This window comes from Sylvia atricapilla, chromosome 13, assembly GCF_009819655.1.
Source record: "Sylvia atricapilla isolate bSylAtr1 chromosome 13, bSylAtr1.pri, whole genome shotgun sequence".
In the NCBI taxonomy this organism is placed as follows: domain Eukaryota; kingdom Metazoa; phylum Chordata; class Aves; order Passeriformes; family Sylviidae; genus Sylvia; species Sylvia atricapilla.
The window spans coordinates 13,452,547-13,477,473 of NC_089152.1; the positions used below are offsets into that span (position 1 = coordinate 13,452,547).

Sequence of the window (24,927 nt, forward strand, 5' to 3'; positions counted from 1 at the left end):
GGCTTCTAGCTGAATATTTTTTTCAAGGCAGTACCTACCATCCAAGATACGTTTCTTTAGCAAGGCAAAAATGAGGAAACCCTGCTGGCAATTATTTTTCCATGCAGTTACAAGTTAACTTCTTGCTGGTACTGTGTGCTGTGACAACTGCAGGTTACCTCCTGCCTGCTTGTAACTGCTGGGCAGGTCAGTGCTTCTCTACCAGTATATGGACCATCACAAAGAGTTTACCTGTGGCAGCTAAATAACAGGGACGAGGCATATCATAAGACAGTTCTATTGTAATTATTTATTCACCATCTCTTTGGAAGGGACAGCAGCTAGAGCTGTTTAACATCTCCAATACATACATGTATTAATGTAAATATAAACACATCCCGTTCATAAAAATCCTTTTTTTTGTAACAAAACTTTTAAATACTAACAAGTTACATCAGTGAAGATATATTGTGAGGATAATTTGTTATTTTACCCAGACCATCTCTGAGTCTGATTCGTTGGCATGAATAATATAAAATTGATTGTACTCGAGGTGTTCACAGTTCCAAGCTATCTAAAATAAATTTCTAATTCTTAGATACTAAACTATGAAAACCTTCTGATCATTCTACTTAGCAGGAATACTCTTGTGCTTGTGTAACTATGTTTATAAGAATTGGACCTGGACAATTGTATACTAATCCCCAGCATTGTATTTACACACACTAAAGCAAGTTTATTAATCAAATCTCTTCTTTCAGGTCTCTGAATATTTTAAGGAGATGTCCAGTATTGAATCACAGACAACAGGATTTAAAATGCCATCTTAAACCTCAAGCACGTCCAGTCCTACATTTTCATCCATTCTTATCTTTGCTATAAATCACACCCTCCTCTGCTGTAAATATTCATTACACAGCTGCAGCTCCTCCTTTAAGCTTGCTAGCACAGCTGGAGCTGGAGCGTGCAGACCAGATGGCCAGTCACACCCCTGCTTCCTATTGTCTGCAGAACACAAGAACTATTGCCAATAATCTCTGCTTCTGGGCCCGTATCTTGTGTGTTTTAACTAACAGCACCATTCTTCCCTCAGTTAAAAACTGGCCTCTATCAGACATTCAACACCATCATACTTAAGGGCTTTTTCTACTCTTTTATTTGGCATCCTCAACTCTTTTTTTTTTTTTAATTAGAAAAGTTTACTTCTAAAACACGGGCTTTTTCACCTGTTTTAGTCATATTGTGCAATGTAGTTCTGTTGTGCATTAACTACAATATTTGTCTACTTCAGCAAAAGAGAAAAAAAGAAAGCAGCTTTTTTTTTTTTTTTTTTTTTTGGTACACACTTGACACATCATTTCCACAATAACATATGCAAAATGAAATTATATATATATATAAAGAGCAAATTCATGAGGAGTTAGAGAAAGCACCAGAGTTACAGTAGGAAACAGGTTTGGCAGTTTGTGGAAGTGTGGCCATCAGGTTGAGTCAACTGTCAAGACTCCTCAAGGAGAATAGTGGCAACAGCAGCTTGTAAAAGAAATGGATGAAAAAGCTTGCTATACTGGAAATACTTGAGATATTTGCTGAAAACCAGTATTGGTTAAATGAATAATATTTTAAACAATTATTTTATAATATGTCTTTTCAATTTCCTTGTGTGTAGTTAACATATGTATATGTAGATAAATATGTATTTAATTGAAAACTGCAGCTACGTTCTCATGTATAAGTGGTCTGCAAAAAAAAAAATTATTTAATTATGAAGAAACAATTCTAAGAACTAAAAGTCTATCCTAATCACAACACACTATGAAAGAAGAAGGAAAAAAAAAACCTGCTGTAGAAGTATTAGATGACAATAGTAATCTCTATATACACAAAATATGGATTATTTTCACATCCTCTCATGCATACATGTAAAACCTTCTGTAGTGACTAAAGCTTTAAACATATTCAAGTTGTGAATTGTGACAGCCTTCCTGCACACAGCAATAGCTCTTGTGTCCAGCAGTGGCTGAAAGCAGAGGGAGTCCTGTCTACATCAAAATGGTCACCTGTTAGAAATACTGTGTATTAATGTGTAATTAACTGTGTACTTATACCAGATGTGCTGCAGTGCAGACTTGGTAAATGCAGTCAGAGGGCAGTCAGTGCAGCTCTAGTGACTGTTCATGAAATGTTTTCTGATGCTGAGACAGCTTGGCCTTGTGCCTCTTGGAGATTCTCTCTGCAAAGAAAAATACTCTGTTGTGATTATTATAGAAGCTTCCATAGTCAGTAGACCTGTATCAAGTGTAGTGTGCCTTTCTGTACAGATTATTAGAAAGATGTAAAAACCCACTGGAAATCACATTTCTGAGATAATCACAGTCTTGCTCAATGTGGGTTGAAATTACAAATTCTTCTGGAACTGGTGCCTCTAGAAGCAATTGACAGACAAGGTAACCTTAAATAAAGTGGGCAATGGTGGGAGCCAGTTTGTCAATTCTTGAAGAGATAACAGATATCATTAAGAAAATTAAATCCTACAATACAGGAAATATGTCTCTGAATGCATTGCTTCAAAATTGGAAAATATTTTTGCTCAGTGCCTCATCTGTTTCATGTCAAACTTCATTGACTTTGTAAAATGTATTCAGCCTTGTGAATTGTTCCATGATTAAATTTGTATACAATATTTATTCTGTTATACTGATAAAAGTTCAGTGAGTGGGATCTTCTGTTCTGCAAAATTAAACTATAACATTATGGTGATTCTTAATGTAGTATCTCAAAAGAAACAACTCCTTTTAATCTTCACAGAATACATACATCATGCCCATAGGAATAATTCATAAAAATAAATCACATTGACACATTCCATGATATCTCGTAAGGCCCTGCAGGATGGCAGTGGCAGCAGCCACTTTCATTTAGCATGTGTCTATTCCCCCAAAAGCTTTGTGTCCTACTTTTAATTTGGCTTTACATCATGCTAAACAGTCTCTCAAATGTAGAAAAAAACCTCAAAACAAAGGATCTGATATTTCATTGCTGACCTTTCTAGAGGCTGACTGTAGGTCAGAGACATCAGTCCATCCTCTATATACCTATACATGATGAAGTTCTGTATACCTATAGGTTTTCATTTGCAGTTTCTCTGCTGGTATGAGGTCTGAACAGAAATGTTAAACCAATTAATATGAAGAATCCTGGGACCAGAAGATCACAGTGTAATTCACATTGGAAGGGACCTCAGAAGGTCAATGAATCAAATGGTATATGGGGATAACCAGCTATCCAGATACAGCCGAGCTAAATCAGACTGAAAAGGTGCCTCTGAGCCGGTGACAAGACCAGAATCCTGAGTACCAGGAGATAAATGTAACAGTTCTGTTATTACCTTGTTTCATTGCAGATATACTTCCTTATGTACCAAAGTATCCCTGGTTGTCAATCACGGGTAGTCTGAAAAGCAATGCCGCTGGAAATATGGTTCTTGTCTCAAGAAATCTCTTTAGGCTTCTTAAAACTGCATCCTTATCAATGAAAACTGAGCCTCTCCCATGGTGAAAAAAAAATCAGGGTACTTCTTTTTAGCATATAGAAGCTATTTTTAGGTATTATGTATTCTGTAGTGGAGAGATGAAAAATATGCTCTGAAAAAGTGAAATGCAAATAAGTAATATCTCATAGTAAAGAGGTAAGATTTATTTTATTTATAAGCTACAATTGCCCAAATAGGTATAAAATGTACTATGAAAAGAAATTCCTGCTTGTTTGAAGTTGCTCAAAGAATGGCCTTGTCTCACAAACTAAGGAGTAAAACATTTTTATTTGTAGATATATATATATACCTCATGCTATTTTATCGTTTCAGTTTAACCACCATAGATGCAATATAAACTTACATTGCTGCAGCATAAAACCAAAACTACCTAACAAACACGGCCTCTTCCCAGCGAGCAGGTCTCACTCAGATGATAGTCTAACAGTTTCTGTTTTGTTGTTTGATTTAAGGACAGTTTAAAGGCTATATTGATGCAGAGTTGCAACATGTTTTCCAGTGTTTTTAGAGTATCAGGTGGAACGTGGAAACATAGAAACTGTTTCCTATTTAAATGAATAGTATTTTAAAATGCGATGAGTGAAATTGGGTGAAGGGAATTTCACATAAAAAAAGAAGTTAAATTCATGATCTCTGCATTAAAAGTATTTAGAAAATCATTGCTTTCATGGGTAATAGAAACTTAAGGTGTTCTTTAGGTATTGTACAAGTGTTGGGAAATGCAGGTCATATATATAAATTCTAATAATACATCTAAAGGCAGTAATTTTTAAATATATTTCTCATAAAGTTTGAAAATATATTTAACTAAGATGTAGGATAGAATCTCTTTACATGTTTGTGTATCAAATGGCAATAATGAGGGAGTTTTAGATTAAGATTATTAGTTTGTCTAAATGAAAGTAGTGTATCCCTAGTGGTAAAATGTATAAATTATCTAAGATTTTGCTTGATGTGTATCTACCCTATAATCCAAATCTTATGGGTATGTAGAATGGTACCCAGTTCTAGTTTAAATGTCAAATTACTCAAAATCTTTTTATTATGTGTTTCATTTGAAGATCTTATAGTTTAGTTCTTCTTGGCAAGCCTTTAAGCAAGGTTATTTTCTACTCTTATGTTACATGTGAGGCAACTGAGATAAAGAAAATTAAACTGACCTATTTGAAGTTACTTGATTATTGGCTGAGTTGAAAGCCCAGAAAGAAAATCATAGCTTCCCTGAAGAGAAACCTAAAACTTTGAGATGGTCCAGGAGGGCAAGAGTCTCCTGCAAGTCTTCTGTTTGTGCTGCTAAAATGTTTCCCTTAACATTAAAAATAAGAACAACTATTGTAATATTTAAAACTATGAAGTGGAAGGCAGTATTTGAAATTATTTATACAACACTATGCTTTCAGAAACCTTAAACTGAGTCTGACATTGAAAAAAATGGCAAATTCTACAATAATTCTTGCCTTTCAGAGATAAAAGTATAATCTGAAGTTCAGCTTGGGCTCAGCAACCCCTCGATTTTCAGTTCTGAGCCAGGACCCTGATGGCAATGCAGCTGCTTAGGTCTCTAATAACCATCACTTCAATCACCATCAGCAATGAATGTAAACTTTGGAATTGCCTTGAGCTATATGATCAATTTAAATTTTTTGTGCAGCTTGAAAAAGAGGGGATTAATACAAAACAATGTTAGAAGAAAAATCTCTTGACTTTGAAATAACAATTTTTCTTAGAGAACATAATGAAAAATTTCCACATGTAATATGAATTATTTTGACAGGCTGTGACATTTCTGCTGGAAATAGTTTCTGAAGGGACACTGGATGTGCTATGCTTTGGTCCTCCTTTGAATCCAACTGCTTCATATCCATTGACTTCAATCAGAACAGTACTATGGCATATACCTTTTATAACTGCTTTATTCTGGTTTTTGTTTACAGAAGATAAGTTTCTGCAATTGCACTACCAGTTCATTCATTTGTCTTTCCAATAACTTTTAAATGTATTTTCCAGTTTTAATTCAGTTTAACAGAGGGTACTTGTCTCCAAGACAGTAAATCTCTACAAGTTTCATGAACGTAAGGATTTGGGTAGAAGACACAGAGCCCTACTAAGGCAAATGCAGAGGGACACTGACCTTTAACCATTCATCTTGGTCTGCCCAACAACCAAGAGACAACAGCTTGCATGTATTAGCAAACTAACCATGATACCCTGGGCTAATCACAGTATGTTCCATATTGTAAAACCTCAACTTTATAACTGAAGATAAGGTGATATAGGGAATGTAAAATGAGTGAGTAAAAGTTCGTATTTTAACTTGGCCCTTACATCTTTCAGTGACGATATATTTGTCCTGTATTTGATGGAGAACAATCAGAAGTCTTCTCCATCAAGACTTGGATCTCCTTTAATGACTTTCAAAGTCACCCTCATGGTGCATATTTACCCCGTAGACAGTATTAAAAACTTTCACTGCTTGATGATGATTACACCTTTTGTCAGTATTTCTACAAATATGGCTGCTGAATAGTTAAAATAATTCAATATGAACCAAAGAGATTAATGAAGGATGAGCTTTCAGCAGCCACTAAAAACAATAATAAAATGCAACTTCTTGCTGGAGAAATTATTCATTTTCTTATTGGCAGAAAGGGAAATATGTCAGGTACAGGATTACTGTGCTCATGCCTGATTCTTACATACTTCCCTGAGTCTCCTGTGCTGGCTAATGATTGATCTTTCTCATTAGTCTGGAAATGATGCAATACCAGGAACAGGCACAGGGCCAAACCCATTTTACTCTCCAGAATCCCACTGAATAGTCACTACATTGAGAACACATGAAAGACTAAAGTGAAAAGAATAAATGCTATACTGGGCTGTTATTTTGGAAATAGGCTACTGGGATAGGTGATCCTTTGGTCTGAGCTGCATGGATTTCTTATATTCCCTATTCTTATAAGCTGTTGAAACTTGATTTAAGGTTGTATTTCATTCAGAAGCCTCTTTGCCATAAGCCAGCTCCCCAGGACTTGCAGCTGTGGTAGAATTATGGCTCTGGAGATAATAACTACTACTGTATAAGCACAGAAGAACTGAAAGCATAAATACGCTGTTTAGAAAGTAAACTGCTCTTCAAAAAAGAAAGTTAAAGCTTAAAACTCAAAATTTTACTTTCTTTGAAGTGTCCTTTACCTCTAGACTTGAGACCTGTATAGAACAACCCTCTACATGGTAGGACATTCACATTTTCCGTGTTAGTTTCTAGCTTAAGGGCACACCCATAAACTTTCTGATGGACATAATCTGGAATGGGATGCTGAACTGTTCTGTAGCATCTGGAAACTAGGTAGTTGTAATAAATATCTGAATGTGGCACTGTCAAAATCGTGAATGCATAAGGCATTCATCTGCATAGGATAAAAAGGGAGGTTCTGATGAGATAATGCAAGCTAGTTCATCAAAGGAATGGGTACCATTCTTTAAGTCATCTGGCCTTGTGTATTTGCATGTCTGTTATGGAAAAAATTTATGCTCAAAATAGCAATATGTTGTGTACAGTAATCACATTATTTCTGACACTAGTTTTGGTTGTTTGGGATTTTTTTTCTCTGAGAAAGAATAACTAAGATAACCAAGTATCTTCAGTAACTGAAACAACTCCCCCAGATTTTCTTATGTTAATACTATATAAGGGCAAATTATGGGGGACAAGATCTATTTTATGAAGCTTAATCTTAAATGATTCATGTAAAAAGAACATTAAATGTAGTCAATCAATAGTTCTCTGGGCAGAGCACTTGCAATACTGTCTCTTATTTCTAACAGAAATATTTATGTTAATTACAAGGCAATAGTATGTATGAGAAGGAGACTGTCTACAATTGCATTCCCAAATGAAAATTAATCTGATGTATTCTGCAGATATTGTTGGAAACAATAATATTGAAAATATATGAGAAGGAAAATACTTTAGTATTAATGATTGTGTGCATACAAGAGTCCCCCTATGGTGTGGCTGCAATAATATTCCAAATAGAATTTCAACTCTAAGCTTTGTTTTTCTTCCTAAAGCCTAAAAAACCTCTGCATTATCACTTTACTGATTTAAGAAATGAAGCTTTTCTCAGTGTAGTTCAAAGTGTAGTTCTATATGTGCTTGGTGTAAAGAGTTCCTACTATTCTTCAAAGTTGTGATTTTCCTCTGTAGATTTGGTCCTCTGTGTTATCCATTAGTTCCCCAAAGTGCATCATCTGATGGTCCATTAGCTGTGTGAAGAACAGAAACTGTTCCCATCAGTGCCAAGCAGGGAATTAGTGTTGGGTAGGAATCTCGTGCATGAGGGACCCATCTGGGACTGGCTGATGAATGGCTGTAGTCAGACTTCAGTTAAATTCTTTCAAGCAATTTGAGAATGTAAAACATTATCTATGGGTTATATGGCTTTTGATTACATTAAAGCAATTATTTCCTGGCTCCTGTGAAACTTTGGAGATGAGGAAATGTTCCGAAAGCTCTGTGTAAAACAGATGGCTGATTCCACTTCCGGTGGCAAGCAGAATACCAGAATTTTGTCTGCCAGAAGAGAACCACCTTAAGTTACCTTCCCCTGGCTTTGCATCCCTGGGTTCTTTGGTCACTGACAAGGATTGACCATTACTGCTTTCTTCAGTAGATGCACCAAGAGTCTCCTGTTTTCCTCTCTAATCATTGTTTCCATTACATGGCATGAGTGTGATCTAATTTTCCTTGGCTGAAATTAGCAACTAAATTTGTGATTTATTAAGAAAACTCATCCATCCCCATGAACACAGTGTGGTTGTCTGCAAGTGATTTCCCTAGGAAACCAGGCTAAAAGTGGTGGATTCTCATGTTTTATCCTTTCTGCAAATTAGCTGTGTTCTGACCACCTAACCAACATCCTTCAGTGTGAGAACTTATTGGTGAAGGCTGCTTTGTCCCAGTGGCTTTCACCAGTAATGATTGTCCCAGGGATATTTCAAACCTGCTCACACTGAACTGTGTGATGTGATCATCATAAAAAAATGTGTAGCGAAAGGCACATAGCTCACACAGGAAACTTAAAACACTGCATTATTTCCTCACTGAACGTAAGTCCCCCTTTTAACCTAAGTTTCGTGATTCTTTGCTGTAACCTGCGTTTTCTGAGTTTATAAATGGGTTATTTTAAAACGGAGTAGTTCGAAGTGCTGCAGCTGCAGGGCCCTGGGCTGTTGCTGCCAGCAGCGTCCCTCCGGCAGCGGGGCCGTGCCGCAGCCCCGAGCCCGCAGCGGCCGCTCGGCGGGACCGGCCCGGCCGCGGCGCCGTGCTGAGAGCTCCGGGACAGAACGGCTGCGATAGGCTGGAAAACCCCAGCCTTCTCCAGGGATATCAATCTGCTTTCATTGTAATGAATGCTTTAATTAAACATCTAAACGCGTTTCTATTAAGCTTTAGATCATACTGATTTTTAAAGCCACCTTTAAAGACAATGTAATTTGGATTAATTTTATTAAGCTTGTGTAAATCTCTCGTGACTGCTTACTTCTCTGTAAGTAGCAAAGTACTGTAAAAGCAAGAAAACATTATGTTGCTTATAACAAAAAAATTGTTAATTGTTTTAGGTAATTTAAGAAATATTGGCTTAAACAAAATGAGTACCCAAGCCAGCTCCTGTGTGAATTTAATTTAACGTCATTTGTTTATTTAAACTGCTTTCTTCTTCACCGGTGGTGTTCAGGTTCGTTTCTCGAGCAAGAGAAAGATGAGAAATGTTCCAGGCGCACATGGCCACGAGCTGCGCCGCGCTCGTACGGAGCCCTCGTGCTGGTGTGCAACTCCCGCAGGAAGCGCGGAGTGCAGGGCTTGGAGCGGCACAGGGAGTACGGGAAACCAGACCTCCCCCCGGGCCGAACCGAACGAGCGCTGCTGCCCCGCCGGCGTCTCAGTGGTAAACAAGCCGGCAGGCGCAGGGCGGCGGGGACGGGACGGGACAGAACGGGGCAGAACGCGGCGCTGCTCCAACCGCGGCTCTCGCAAAGGCCCGCGGCGGCGCAGCGTGCCACAGTCGCACCCAGCCTGCCCCCGGCCTGGGCGGGACGGGACGGGGCCGGGCTCCCTGGGATTTCGTAACCGGGCCCGGGGAGGGCTCAGCCGGCCCGCCCCGCCCCGGGACCTGCGGCGAGGAGCGGCCCCCGACCCTCCCCCGCGGCCGCCGCTCCCCTCCCCCGGCCGGCGGAAGGACAAATAGTCCTCTCCGCATTGTTCGTCCCCGCACAACTTCGGGCCGCTCTCGGCCGGCGGGTGGAGGGGCGGCCCCGCGGAGGGGCAGCGGCCGGGCGGGCGCGGTCACTCCGGCCCCCGCGGGGCCGCCCCTGGGCAGCGGCTCTCGAGGTGGCGCTGGGGCCAGGCTGCGTTCGGGTGCCCCGGGGCTCTGCCGCGCGGTTCCGCCGCCCGAGGGGCCGCTGGCGGGGCAGCTCCCGCCGGCCTCCGCCCCCGGGCTCTGTGGCCGCGGTCACTGCTGGCGGGCGGGTGGCCCCGCTGTGGTTCTGCTGCGGGGAGAGGGACCAGGAGGAGCCACCTCTGATGGGGTCGTCTGGCCGCGATTTCTCTTTTCAGGCGCCTTCTTTTTTTTGACCTCCTTCCCCCAGACAACTTTTGTAGGAATTCCCCTTGAGAGGAGGTCCCTTACGGCGAGCTAAAGCTTTTACTCACCGCCTGCTCAACCACGAGCACTTGGCAAGCACTTAGTCAGCGGCAGAAAACAAGTGAAGTGTAGCTGTCAGTGCCCCACAGAAACAGGTTTTGACTTCGCAGTAGTCACTCTGCCTGTGTTCTGTCTGGTCACCTCTTTGAAAGTAGTACTCTTTGGCGACAGGTTTCACCATTGTATCCTCCTGCAAATGTTCTAAATCTTTCCGATTGTAGAATATGTTACATAATATATATGTTATATAATTTTAATTACCGCGAGGTAAATATAGCAGGCAGCAAATTCGGTTATCTGTAAGATGGGCTGTACTGATAACAGCAAGCACTGCGTAATCATGAGGCTTGGGCATAGGAACACAGCTCTATGCTCTTTCGTAGGATACTTTTCCAGTCTGTTTTGTAAGGAAAAGCTGTAGGAAGAACAGAATGCCTCACCAAGAACTTCCTCCAAGAGTTTCATGAATTACAACAAAAAAAAATATTAATTTTTTATTGGCTCAAGTCAGGTTCCAGGTGGAGGAACACATCAGTGAGAAAATGGAATTGCTTTTTCCATCCTAGTGCAGGAAACAAAGTTGTTTTCTCCTTATTGCTGACTCCAAATGAGCACTGCTCTCTGTACAGGGAAGTTTCCTGGAAGCAGTAGAAAGGATTCAGTGGTTTAGGTGAGGGTGCAAACTTGTTGTAAGAAACCAAACAAGAACAGCAAGAAACTGGAGCAGGGAAGGTTTGCCGACTTTTCTCCAGGGCTATGGTTTTGCTGAGCAATAGCATTTATCATTAATAAATTGTTGGCTGTGGATGCAAGCTGAGCACATACATATTGATTTAAAGGAGCCATTCCAATGAAAACTCCATCCTTGGTCAAGTGTTCTGTTGGGGATCACCCTAGGAGTTTGTACAGTTTGGGTAGTGATGGTGGTTTAATTCAGCATCGGTAAATTTAAGAATAAATAACCCAAAAGGAGACATGCAAGCTTAATGATTCTATTCACACAGGCACGATACATTAAATAGTAATACGGAATTCATTTTCTCACATCCCTGAATGCACAACAGCTGTCTGCTGTATCAAATATTTTTCCTTTAAGGAGTGGGTGGAAAGCAATTCACGAAGGCTGTGAAAACTGCGTATGAGTGTGATTATTTTCAGGGAGTTGTGCTCAAGTGATTTGGGTTTTATATTCCTCTTAATTTTTTTATTATGTTCTGTATGTAATTCTTCATTTTCATGGTCACGTTGAAGCATGTGGAAGAATGCTACCATCGCCATCTGGCAAGTTGCAATTCCCTGATTGCTCTGGTTGGTCGCTGACCATATTGATGTTGGTAGCTCAGCTGTCAGGGCAGTTACCATAAAGATTTACAGTTGTATTGTGTCTTCTGTCAGTGTCTGGAGTTCACTGATGACTTTGTGCAGAGGTTTACCTGCCTATTACTCGCACTACTCCGTGACAGACCGAAGACTTCTCTAAGAGAAGGGTATTTATCTACAACACTGATGCTTTTCTTGGTAGAAAATTAATTGATGAAAATATTTTTGAGAAAGCATCTACAGGAATACAGTCCTGATTGCTGGAGTCCTGGTTTGTGAAATCACCAGCAAAATTATTAGTGCTTATGATTGCTCTTGTATTTTCCTTCTATCCATCTGACTCGTTGCTCCTTACATAGTGAAGACCTTTTATTTTTAATAAAGTGGAAGAAAAGAGGGTGTAACAGTCACAGAAGGGGGTAGCATTTTAGCCTGCTACATAATGTGCAAGGAAAGAACTATATCCAGGAGTTGCAGCAGGAATGAGACAAAGTATTTTCTTTGTTGCAAATGGAAAAAACCATTGTACCTGTTCAAACCAGGTTTCGGACACTGACTTCTTTAGATCTTTTAAAATGTTTACATTAGGTACTGCTTTGGGTTTGGGTTTTTTTTTTTCTTTTTAATGTTGACAGCATTGGATTTTGTTTCATTTTCTGTGTATGGCTATGACACAATAAGGATATGAAATGCTTTATTAAAAAAAACTCTTATCTTTGCAGTGAACAGGAATAATTTATAGGAAGTGGCAGGGCTGAAAGGATTCTAAGTAACACCTTGAGCATGGGGTTGGAGATTCTAAGAATAAATGAAAGACAGTATTGCATAGACATAGGACATCATGTTTTAAGATTTTGAGTGTACATGTTAGTTCTGGGCAGTGTTACATGATAAAAACTGAATACATTAAAGATTCCAAATCTCATGAATGTAGAAGAATATCTTGAGCACCCAGGAAACATTAGGTTAACTATCTTTTGAATTTTCCTGTAACAAAAGATGTGATAGTTACTGATCTTTCACAACAGTTTTAGCCGAGCTACCTGCAGGAGTATGTTCTGAAATTTCTGACTTGGCCAGCTCACTACCATTTGGTGTCCCCCAGCAATCCTCTTTAAGTCGGACTCACAGGAAGCATACCTTCCCTGAGGCCTTGTGTACTTGCTAAATTGTCTGGCAGAATTTCTGGAAAGTTCATTTATGTTCTGATCATTTTTTTCTAAGTGCCTTGAAGTTTTTCTGAGAGAACCACCAAGGCATGGAGACGTAATGCAGAAGAATGGCTGCTACAATGGGACTTTTAGTCATGAGCATGTATTACTCAGCATCAGCACATGAAAGTGCAGAGAAAGTGACATGTCATTGTGGAGCAAATAAAACATTTTATGGTATTTTGCGTAACTTTAAACCCTGTGCCATGGATTATGTGGCTATATCATCTTCCACTCAAAATTTCTAGATGCAAATAAAAGCCTATAAATACGAACCTTAAAATCTGATGTCAGAGGACAAATACAAAGTATTTGTATTAACAAAGAATCTATAATTATCTATATCTTAACAAAAATAAGTTATGATTTTGATCAAATTACACATCAGTACAAATAATTGTTAGCATTATTGCTTCCACTTTCTTTACATTTAGCCAGATTTCTAATCAATGCTTATCGGGGTTGCAGCTGCATTAACTGGTACTGAGTGCCACTATTGGTTAAAAAGTAGCACTTGCAGAGAAACAATATCTTCTCAGTAGGTGCATAGGGGATCTTGTAACAAAAATATGTTAAAGAGAATGTTGCGCATGAAATGTATAATAACCTCTGTCAATGGGTACTTCCCTCTAAAGTGTAGTATTAGTTATACTTCAAAGAAAAAAGTACATACTTTTATCCCTCAGGGGCACAGAGAATGGAAGTCATTGTCTTGGTATTTTAATACAAATTGCTTCCTGCATTTCTAAGTGGCAAATATATGAATATTCATAGACTCACGAGGCCAAATGATCATCAAGCACAAGGCATGTAAGGGAGAAAAATGGAGGAGAATCTCCAGTCTGCCTGGGGGTGGTAAGTTTGTTACCACATTCCCGTTCCTCCGGAAGATGTCACAGCCGGGACCCGAGGTGGGGAGGGTAGATTTGGAATGGAAGGGTGTGTGGCTGGAGAGCCCTCGGCACAGCCTGCTGCTTTCCAGAGCTGGGGGACTGCCAGCCTGTGAGGGATGTGTGCTCCTGCACCCCGCGTGCCCGTCCTCACTGCGCGTACCTGGTGCCGTTTAGGTTCTCCGGGATTTTGAGATCCTTTTCCATTGTCCTTGTGTCCCGTAAATACCCTTACTCCAAAAGAATAGTACGCCAATAGCTGCATAGATTATTGCTTTATAATTCTCACTTTCGGAGAGAAGGGTAGCTGGCCCTCGGTAGCTGGGGTCAGAAAAGAGCAGGCCCAGCCCCAGGTGGTGGCAAGTAGGTGCCACCTGGGGGCTCTGCAGGCTCGGGAGACGGGCGTGCGACGGAGCCGCGGCATCGCGCCGGCCCCGCTCCGCTCGGTGCCGGGAGAGGCGTGCGCTGCCTTAGGCCGGTGCGCTGCTGTGTGGGGCGGCTTTACAGGCGCCACATAAACTTCCCAGCAGGACGGGCTGCCAGTGCGGTTTTGTGAGAAGGAGACGGAGCACAAAAGAGTGTTTTGTCTGGCAGGACCCAAATGAGGGCTCAGGTTCTTCGCACGCTGCTCCCCATTCCTGCACGGAAGCCGCTGGGCTGGTCCACTTTTAGCATCACCTGTTTCAGAGAGCTGCAGAGTTTATTTGAATGTGTGTTCTTGTAGTAACAGCCATGTTCTTGTGCTTCGACACGTTACGGTTTTAATGGTATGTATTTGAGAGGAAGCTGCTAATGAACGCTTAAAGATTTATGTGATTTATATGCCATTTTATTTTCAGCAGCAAGACTGTGTATTGATGTATTAAAAGTATTCAGGCATATTTTAGGGTATGTGAATTCAGGGCGAGTGCGATAATATGTTTTAGGGCACGTGCGTTGCCGGCAGTACTGCATGTCGAGGTTCGCTGTCGGTTTGGCTGAGTTGGGGAGCGGTGGGGAGGGGTCTGCTCCCGTGGGGTGCGTGTTTCCCCGAGCGGCCCCAGGAAACCCGCTTCTCCCCATCTGCTGGGGCGTCCCGGCGCTGCATCTGGGGGCGAGGCCGGTGCCGGGGCGGTTCCCGGGGTGCCCGAGGATCCTCGCCCGCCCCGGCCGGGAGCGGCGCGGCGCGACAAGGGTTAAGGCGGCGGCGCTCGGCGCGGAGGGATACGGAGCCGGAGCCGTGAACGTGGTGCTGAGGCTCTGTAAGCAAAAAAATGTCCGCCTGAGGGAACCCACAAGTTCCTTCCAGCGGGGGGGGAGCGCTCGGCTCGTCGCCTCCCACCCAGCCCGCGGCCCGCGCGCCGCCGCCGGCCCGGCCCCGGTCACCGGAGCGTACCGCGGCAACGGGTGAGTGCGGGCGGCCGGAGAAGTTGGGAGAGAGCGGCGGGGGGAGGGAAGCGGCGGCCGGGCGCTCGCAGGGGCAGAGGCTGCGGCGAGGGGACGGGGCCGCGGACGCGCGGGCCGGAGCGGGGCTGCCCGGGGTGGCGGCGGAGAGACCGCGGGGGAGGCGGAGGCTCCGCCGGGGAACTCGAGGGGCGGCAGCCCGGGCCGGCCGCGCGGGCGGCGGGGCGTGCGGGGGTCTCCGGGCCGCGGCCGGCGGGCGGGAGCGAGTCCCCGCGGGCGGCGCTCGGCGGCCGCCCGCGCTCATAAAGGAGCGGGCGGCTCGGAAACTTGGCGGGGCGCGGGGCCGCGGCGGCTCCCCCGCGGCGCCCGCCGGCACAAGGGAAGGCGCGGGCCCCTCCCGTCCCCGCCGCCGCACGCGCATTCCAGCCCCCCCACCCCCCGCCCGCCGGTGGCGCGCGCGCCCGGTCCCGCGTGTGCGCGTGCGGCGGCGGGGGCGGCTCCCGGGCCGCCGCGGTCCCGAGCGCGGAGCAGCGGCCGCGGGCCCCGGTGGGTGGGTCGGGAGAGAGGGGGAGGGGGAGCCGGCACCGGCGGTGGGCGATAATGCCGGGGCAGAGATGGCTCTGCTGAGGCTTGTCCGGCCCCGCTCGTCAGCCCCATTGTTGCGGGGACAGTGAGTCACTTAATCTCTCGCTAATTCTCCGGACCTCGCCGGGCCGCGGCTGTTTATTTGCTTTCGCTTGCCCGGGGGGGGACTTAATTCCTGGCCGCGGCCCTTCTGCGGCGTGACCGTGCCTTGCTCGAGGTTGGGGGAGAAGTGGAATGAGGGAGAAGAGGGAGCCTGAGGAAACTTGAAGAGAGTTGGTTAGTTGGGGGAAGCTGCCGCCGCCGGCTCCCTCAGCCCGCCCGGCCGAGCGAGGCTCCCCCGGGAGTCTCCACCCGCCCGGGGCTGCGCTACCAGAGGCCCCTCTCGGCGGGGGCCCGGCTTCGCGCCGTCAAGTGCTGCCCGTGCCTCTCTCTCTGTGCCCTAGAAAGGTGATCGGAGGAGCGGAGGAAGATGAATTCCCAGCAGCAGAGGATGGCCGCTATAGGGACTGACAAGGAATTGAGCGACTTGCTGGACTTCAGTGCGGTAGGATATTCTCCGAGGTCTTCTCATGACTTCTCCGTGGTCATGCGAACTGAGGAGCAGGGGCAGCAGCGTGCAGGGCTTGGCTGGGTCTGCCTCAGCCAAGTTGGACACCTGAACTTTGATGTAATGTCTAGACTTCCAGATTTAATACTGTAATACCAGCTGGGTCAATTGGTTTAACTGGTTAAAATCAGGCTGACCCAGTGATGGCATAATCTAATAATTAACGTTGGTTAAGCTGGCGTGTGGCGCTGGTACCTTGGTTCTTGGGTGTTTTTGGTGGGTTTTTTGTTTGTTTGTTTGGGTTTTTTTTTCTTATTTAAACAAAAGAAAAATTGTTGATCACAAGTAAAAGAGGTATTCATTGGTGGTCTTGGCTAAGAAAATTGTATATATTTCCTGTGTGATACAGTTAACATACCAAAAAGGCTCTTGGTTTATAAATGTAGTAGAAAACTACTGCCTCTCAAATGCTGACTTTATACTTGCGTGTCAATAAAAAATATAATTTGAGTAAAAAATGTAAGTCATGTAACTATTTGAAATTGTCACAGTAATATTAGGTGTCCTTTTAATTTTAAGTTGTTTGTGTCCATGTAGAAATGAGATTTTGGTCGTATTAATAAATTGCAAGGAGTGCTTCAGGTTATTGGTTTTGTGTGTCTAAACATGCATCTTGATTCTGTTTGTTTTCAAGCAGAAAATAGAAAAAAATTGTTTCCTATTAACCTTTTTTCTGTTTACATTAATAATTCACCACAGACTTTCAAAGCCAACTAAAACATGTGTTTTTTTTTTTTTTTTCCTTGTTTTGCAGATGTTTTCCCCACCTGTAAATAGTGGAAAAACCAGACCAACTACGCTAGGGAGCAGCCAGTTCAGTGGATCAGGTAGGATGCATCTGAGATACATAATGTTCATCTCACTGGGTCTTGATGTTTCAGCATAGTCTTCGTGTTCTGAGAGTGTTTAATCTTTCACTTGTGCATATTCTCATCAGATATTCAGATCAGTTAGAGATGTGCTGTTTTGATCTTTATAGTGCATTTTTGCTAACTTTAATCATAGTGTTCCTCTCTGTGTCCTAGGCTATTACAGTTCAGTGAAGTGTTGAGCATCTCTAGCCATACTGACATGGAAGTTGTGTATTTGTTATATCAAAAATGAATGACTGGGTTTTTTTTGTTTGAGAAGACCTGTTCAATTGAAGAATTTCCTAGCTCCCCTGTATGAAGGGAGAAAACTTCCGTAAAATGCCAAACAGTTAAATACTCCTGACTCAAGGACATGTTATTTTTAAGTGCAGTGCTTAAGGAAAATGTGAGTTTAATACAATTTTCTAGTACTGTGTAGCTCTCAAGATTTGACAACTAGAATTTTCTTGTATTAAAACTTTATCCATGCATCTGGAAAAGAAGTAACTGTATTTACATGTCACATGTGTTTTGTGGCTTCAATGCATTATCACAGGGTCCACCTAACAGCTGTGTCAGAGACCTTTAAGCTAAGATTGTAATAGCAAATAAGTGCAATTTTAAAACAAATGCTTTGTGTCATTCCCTAAATAAAATATTTATTATTTGTTACCAAAGAGAAACCAAAGAAAGTTTTTGATAAAAAATTTTGTGTAGGTTCATCTTGTTTGAATACAGTGAAATGATATTTTTGCTCTTATGGATACAACAAAGTAATTTTGTGTTTTGTTAGTGAAAGTAAATATTTGGAATGCCAGTAGAGAAGTGGTGGCTTGAAGTTTTGCAGTAACATCCCCTGTTAGCCTCTTAGGTTGTCAGGGCTGTTACTTTGAGAGTCCAAATGACACTGCCTTTTGGTGACACTCAAGGATTTTTGTTTTTAAAAGCATCTTAGAACTTCTCCATTGAGTAATTTTTCAAACTTTGCAGAACTGTCTCTCATATTTAATTTAATGAAACCATATAGCAAATGTAATTGTTACATACTTGACTTGTCTGTTAGGTTTTCTCCAAAAAAAAAGGACTGGCTTGCTCTTCTTCTTTGAAAGTACATCATGTTTAAATTAATGGCAATAATAAGACAGCAAATCTGTCTTACAGTGTAGTTAATATAAATTTTTTTAAAAATACAAATATTGAAGAGAGTTGTTGCTTTGAAGCTTGTTTTAAAAGACATTCAGGCACCTAAAACTTAAGTGTGGGGAGCGCAACCTGAACATCTCATCTCACTTTGTCCTTGCTTTTCCTGAATGAGTAGGATGATTTTCTGTTGAATAATAGAGCTTTCAATTTAACTTTAGGTCTTAGAGCACTGCTGAATGATGTGGCATGTCCTACTTGTGGGTAATGCTTCTCTTTCCTTCCTTGGAAGTCTGAGGAAAAGAGAGAATGCCAGAATAGTTATTTCTTTAAGGGAAACAGTGTAAGTGACCCCTTGAATTTCTTCACCAATATGGTGTGTCTCCCTATAAATACCAATCCTCAGTACAGCACTGCAACTGTCAAACAAGCTGCAACCTCAGCTGAGTTCCCCTTGGAATGATAGTAGTGTATATTTGTGGATTTTCATTAAAGACATTTCTAATTCTAGTAATGTTATGATCTAAGCCTTGTCCTAGAGGGATTATTCTGCAGGAGCGAGAAGTAACAAAGTTCTTTATTAGTTGTGTTCTGAGACAGTGTTAAGTATTGTAGAAAAACCTGTGTCAAGATCAGTGATGAAAATCAGGCATTTAATTCCTGAGTGCTTTGATTTAATTGTAGTCTTGCTATAATTTCAAGTGTTTCGTAACTTCTAGGATAAACAATACTGAGAAGTTGTTTTTTTTTTTTTTAAACTGACTAGAGATCACTTTTTAAAGTGAAAATATGAAAAGGAGGTATTTATTCCTTTGAGCTATCTAGGACTGAAAATCACACTATGCCAGATTCCTAAAAAGTACTTCTTTGTTTCTTTGGATGTTGCTGCCTCTTACAGAGATTTTCAGTGGTTTCGATGGCAATTAGAGAAGTGAAGCTTGCTTTAACATCTTTCCCATTACGCTCAGTTTTATTTTTGTGATATTTTTACAAGCAAACTAAAGGAAGGTGCTTTCTTTTTCTTAATTGGTTAAGAAATTAATTGTTCGTTGGTTTTTATTTTGGAGCTCCCTCTTTCTCATTTAAACTTAACCATCTGCAAACACCTCCCCTCCCCCTGCAACCTGTCAGTGATTTGAGATTCAGCCTAATGGCCCCCATTAAGTAGGTGAAGATCAATCGTGTGTCTACATGGCTCTTAAGACTGTATATTTCTGGGAAATCTGATTTACAAGGAAAGAATGTTCATGATGCTTTTTCTTCTCACCACCCTCAGGTCCCTACTTTAAAAGGACAAATTAGCTGCTGTTAAAGAATGGTTAAATTTTGTTTGTTTTTCAGGTGTGGCTTTGTGAAGTGTTGGAAATACTGGCTTGTATGTTATTAATTCTGATGTAACAAGCTTGATTTGCTATATAGCTGCAAGACTTCTGTTGACTATTTTTTAAAAATATATATGTAATTGGGTTGCATGAGCAAAACAGCTAATACAGCTGATCTATAATTTGTAAGAAATTGCTGTATGGATTAACAGATGAACATTGTGTTTTGATTAAAAGATAGTTGGGGCAGGTTTGCCTTCTTCAGGTCAATCAGTTATGAATGAAAGCTGCAGATAAAATAAGTGAACTAATCTGATATATTGTGGTATATTATGACAGTAAGTCGTGTAAGCTGCTGATAAAGTCAAATAACTTGGTCAGATTGCTAGTGAAAATAAACATATTGGAAAAGTAACTTGATATGTAAGCCGGTCAGTTAAGCCACAAAATATTCCTTGTCATACCTGTTGTACTTAAGTCTTGTTTAAGACAGTTGTCGTTCGTTTCTCCTCCAAAACCACCTTCTGAAGATGAAGCCGTTTCTGTCTTAGAAACTGTAGCAGAAGGTGGCAAAGGTCAGAGATTTTTTCCACTGGGCTTTTTAATCAGGCTTTTTTTATTTTCAGATTTTATTTAAAATCAAAATTTTCTGTTGCTACTTGGCTAATGGCAGTGTTTGTGATTTACAGTGACATTTTGGCTTGTTTTGCTTTTGTCTAAGCTACAACACATATGCCAATACAAACTTGGATGGTTTCTGATTTTGCCCAACACCCTTTATTACTGTAATTCCATTAACAACCAGTCACAATATGCAGGTGCCTGCCATAGGCAATGATAGTGCAATTTTCCTATGGGTTTTGGTAGATTTGATCTTAATCTGTTTTCTTGTAACTGATTTTTTTTAAATTCAGGTTTGGTACCCTAAAATAAATCCTTTGGTTTTTTTGTTTTTCACAAAGAAAAGTAAATCTGAGGCAATATTCTTCTCACTGGCCTACCACTTTCAATTTAGTAGCTTCTTCAGTGTACTAATAGCATTATTTATTATTTTTGCATGTGGCTGTGCATGTGCTTCTATGAGGTATCAGTCAAAGAGATGAAGTTAGATAATGTAGATGTATAGCAGAAAAGGGAGATTTAAGAGTTTAAAGTAAGAGGTACAGTTTAGGAGCTAAGTTGTCAAAATATGACGCCTCTCTTGCCTGTAAGTCTCTTCTGAATTTCATGAAAAATAAATACGCATATTTGGGTGTGACCAGCTTTGGGCACAAATCTTGTGTGTACCAAGACATTCTTCATTCATGCAAGAGCTTCTGAATGTATCTGTTTAGATACCTGTTTGTATTGATTCGGTCCATTTTATACAAATTCAAGAGACTGGCTGCCCTTTCCAGTCTCTCTACTAATGCACTGAGTTTGTAAGGGGTGCATTGGATTGGGATAGGCCACTAATTAGTGGCTTGATGCAAAGACTAGTTAAGTTGATAGCCTGCCATTAACCTGAGTGTCCCTAAATTAGGGCCATGTGTCTTGAGAATGGACACAATGGCAATTCTCACAGGTCTATTAAGTTACCAAACAGTATTTCCAATATTAACAAAACCTGACTTTGTCATTCCTGTCAACTCTTATTTTCTTTCCAATTTTCCATCAGCAGTTCCTTTTAAAAGAAACAAATCCCTCGAAAATAATAAAAAAGATGTTGGGAGAGTTAACTGGATGGGCAATGATTTAGATAATCTGTCCATTGATCTATGCAATTGCTGAAGAGAAAAGGCACTCTTATTGTGTGTTAAAATGCTGGAAATCTGGAGTGGCCTGTTAAACATTAGGTCACGCAGCAGTGCGGGGGTTTTATTATTTTTAATTTTTTAATACCTAGTTTGTCCTCTAGCTTCATTGAAAGTGAACCAGCAGACCTGGTAACCTGGTATTTCATCTTTGGTCTGAGGGGTGCTAAATTCTGTCCTCTTCTGAAGAGCCTTGGGAGAGTTGAAGCATCCTTGTGCTTGAAAGCAGAAAGGTGTCTGTGGCTTCTTTACCTTCTATTTTTTTGTAGGGGAGACCCATGGATTACTCTTCAAATGGGCCAAGTGCAAGTGAGAGCAAGATTTCAGTCTGGATCCCTCACCTGTTGCATTTATAAACCTGAAGGGTGAGGCAGAGCCAGTAAATCCATGACTCTGCTGATTGCCTGCTGGCAGCCCCTGTCTCACTGTTGCTGTCTCCTTTCCTCCTTCCATTCCTTGCCCTTGGAAAGATAAATTACCAGGCCATTCACAAAAATCTTGAAAAGTGTAACATACATTCCTGTATAATGCAGCTTCCATACTCCTGTTTAAGAAAGAGAAGAGGAAAAAGTGTTGGACAGGTAGAGAGAACTGACAACCCAGCTTTAAAGCAGTGCATTGCAAGGTGTTCGTGGTCATATGGATATTGAGAGTTACTGAAACAGCTCAGCATTCTGAATCTAGTTTGGTGAGCAGAGAAGTAGGTGTTAGCCCATGTGACCAAGTGACACTTGGTCAGAAATTCTTTGCTATTTTCCAAATAGAAGATCTGAGAATTTTTAGTAGTGCTGGCCTATCTTCTGTTTAGAGATACATTTGACACCGTTAATAAGGGATACTGACTCTTGCTATGTTGGCATGTAGAAAGCATTCTTTCAAAAAGCTAATCCTGTATTTCCAGCAAATCTTTCCTTAGATGAGAGCAGCAGTGTGGTCACTGTGTTACAGGCACAGCATCCAACCTCCAGTCCTCATATAAATGTTACTGGTTTGGGAGGCAAGGAAGACCTTTGCAATGTTATTTCTGGATGGCTTCAGAAGGTCTGGGATTGCAGTAGTGCCTTGTCCTCTCCTGATGTGAGTCTGCCTAGGATGGGGCACCTTCCACCATCAGCCTTCCCTCAGCCACTAACTCTGTGTTCTGCCAAGTTTTTCGTGATCTACTGTAAGTCATGGAGAATATTCAGAAGCTTTGGAGAGTGTTCTTAATGGCATGGGGGAAGGAATATGATTTGAAATATTGTATATATCCAGAAAGCAGTGTTAATAGAAATGTAAATGCAAGGACTAAAGGTTTGGATAGGGCAGGAAGAGAAGCATGAATGAGGTTCTTATGTGTTTGTGTGTCCTTTAATGTCAGCTGAACTTGTAATCTCTCCCTGTAAACTTTTATGTCTGCAGCTTTTGCTAAGTTTTAGCTTTTTTGGGGTTTATTTGTTTATGGTCTCTTTTTGATCTTTAGCAAAGGAATTACATGTTAAAAGCTTGTCATTCCTACATGCTTGCCAAAGTTCCCCTTCCCCCGACTTCTATCCAGCTGTCACACAGAGAGGATTTAACCCCTTAGTTGTTTTGCTATCAAATTGCTATGACAGCTGTTTGCTTCAGGTAATTCTGCTTTATCCATAGCTGAACCTGCAGATACCATTATACGAGTTTCTGTTAATCTACCCTATACTCTACTATTAACTTGGTAAACTGTATTTTCCTGCAATTGCCGAAGGTATAGTGTAATTTTTTCATGGTTGAACATTGCGAGTCTTTATGAAGAGAAGGTTGTTTAAGGCAGTAATATAATACCATAGCTTTTAGTAAGACTGTGGTTTTTGGAGACTGTTTGTAAAGTGGGAAGCTGCACATGAGTAGACATAGTTTGCTTGGCTTCTTGAGCTGACCTCTCTTGACCATGGAGATGCAGTTCTTTTTGTTACTCTGATGTGGAAGGATTATGTTTTTGGGCAAATAGCATTCAGCATTTTCAGAACTATATAAAATTTATTGAAGTGCTCACAGAGCCAAATGTGATCTATGAGATCTAATAAACAAATCTTCTATCTTAATTCTCTTAAAAATAAATGCTAATTTTCATGCTTGAAAATTAATTTTCAGTGAATGACTGCATGAAATAAAGTATGTTCTCTAAAAACCTGGTTTTACAGTCATTAGCTTAATGTGTTAGCACTTCAGAAATATATAGCAAATCTTGATTGGTTTTATATGCTCTCTTGTGAGGAGGTCACAAGATTTTCAAGAAAGAAAGAAAGAAGCAAAGGCAGTATTTTATTTTGCATGTGAATTATTTGGAGATTGTTATTAAATGCACCTAACTAGTTTTAAATAGTGTATTCTCCTTAATCACTTTTGGTTATTAAGCATTATAGGACAAGGGAGGAAAAGTATTACTTCAGTTAAAAATAAAATTCTAAGGATTAGAATTGTATTTTAATATCTGAGGTTTTTTTCCTGTATTAAATTGTAAAGGCCACTCCTGTATTTTGTGGGTTTTGTTTGCTTTTTGTTTATTTTAAAATTAATTTGAAAATGTAGAAGTCCTCAGTTTTATTGTGTACCTCAACCTGATGATTTGGAGGTACTTTGTGGCACTTCATGGACTTTTTGCATACCACAATGCATTATTTACTAGTGGATGTAGGGGTGAAGTTGTTTGTTTATTGGTGTTTTTTTCCTATTATGAGTCTAAGATGAGATAATGATAATTTTTTTTAAAGTCTTGAATGAGCGCCTTGTTTTTTCATCTGTAAAACAAAACTGTGTTTGTAAACACAACATTCAAAAACATAAAGGACGTACTTCTTTGGCGAAGATGTTAACTGAATACCAAGAATGATTAGAAAAAGTAGCTTTTGTTATGTTTATAATATCTCACTGTTTTCAGAGGATAATCAGGCTAAAAACTACCCAGTCAATCTTCAGTACTTTGTTGGATTCTTGTATACTAGAGATGTGATTTCTTATTTTTTTTTTTTCAAGTAAAGGGATAAAATTGCTTAAAAATGCCTAAACTTGATGTTCTTACCAGTGTAATGCAGAAAAATCTTGCTTGACCACCCCGGAATAATTGGTGCTGGTGTGTTAAAGTAGTATTGGGAATGGGGTGGTGAAAAAGGCTCGACAGAAGTGTTTACTTTGTATCACTGGCAGTAGGATAATGCTCTCTGTGAATGGTTGTTAAAACTTAGCATAAGACTAAGTGAAGTTTGTCTTGGACAGGCAAGTTGGACACTTTCACATTAGGGCTGTGGAATTCATTAAAAGATGGTTAAAAAGTGTACATTTTTGTTCTGGTAGCAATATATTGCTAAGTGAGAAATAGGTTTATGTTTCTTTTTTGCATAGAGCTGATAATTCTGTATTTTTTTTTCTGGAGTAAATTTTGTTTGTTGCAGTGAGCCTGATTTCTTGCTCCTGATCTTGTTAGCTGATGGCTCAACAGAGGTTGCCTATATTGGTTTTTGTAAGCGTGTGAGGCATTTGTTACGCTTCTCCAGTTTTTTGGTGGTAGATTTTGTTGGGTTTTTTCCTGTGCCAGTCATAGTTACAGAGATGATGGTGTCTCCATATCTTGATC

At 41.0% G+C, this 24,927-nt stretch overlaps 1 protein-coding gene and 1 long non-coding RNA gene across 8 annotated transcripts in view; one reads left to right on the plus strand and one right to left on the minus strand.

Annotated features, from left to right (window-relative positions):
• Window positions 1-274: 274 nt before the first annotated feature.
• On the minus strand, window positions 275-10,534 carry LOC136366791 (uncharacterized). Its single transcript, XR_010744583.1, has 2 exons — window positions 10,245-10,534; window positions 275-2,212 (listed from the first exon to the last, which is right to left on the minus strand). It is a non-coding gene; the product is annotated as an uncharacterized lncRNA (long non-coding RNA).
• Window positions 10,535-14,886: 4,352 nt separating this feature from the next.
• The window catches only part of TCF12 (transcription factor 12), a 159,846-nt gene continuing 149,805 nt past the window's right edge, over window positions 14,887-24,927 (plus strand). For 4 of the 7 annotated variants that reach the window (XM_066328485.1, XM_066328487.1, XM_066328489.1 and 1 more), the window contains exons 1-3: window positions 14,890-15,043; window positions 16,069-16,169; window positions 16,987-17,059. In XM_066328485.1, coding sequence (XP_066184582.1) covers window positions 16,095-16,169; window positions 16,987-17,059 — 148 coding nt within the window. In that variant the 5' untranslated portion in view covers window positions 14,890-15,043; window positions 16,069-16,094. Of the gene's footprint in view, window positions 15,044-15,763; window positions 15,902-16,068; window positions 16,170-16,986; window positions 17,060-24,927 lie in introns of those variants that run through there. The other 3 variants (XM_066328488.1, XM_066328492.1, XM_066328486.1) reach the window with 3 other exon arrangements.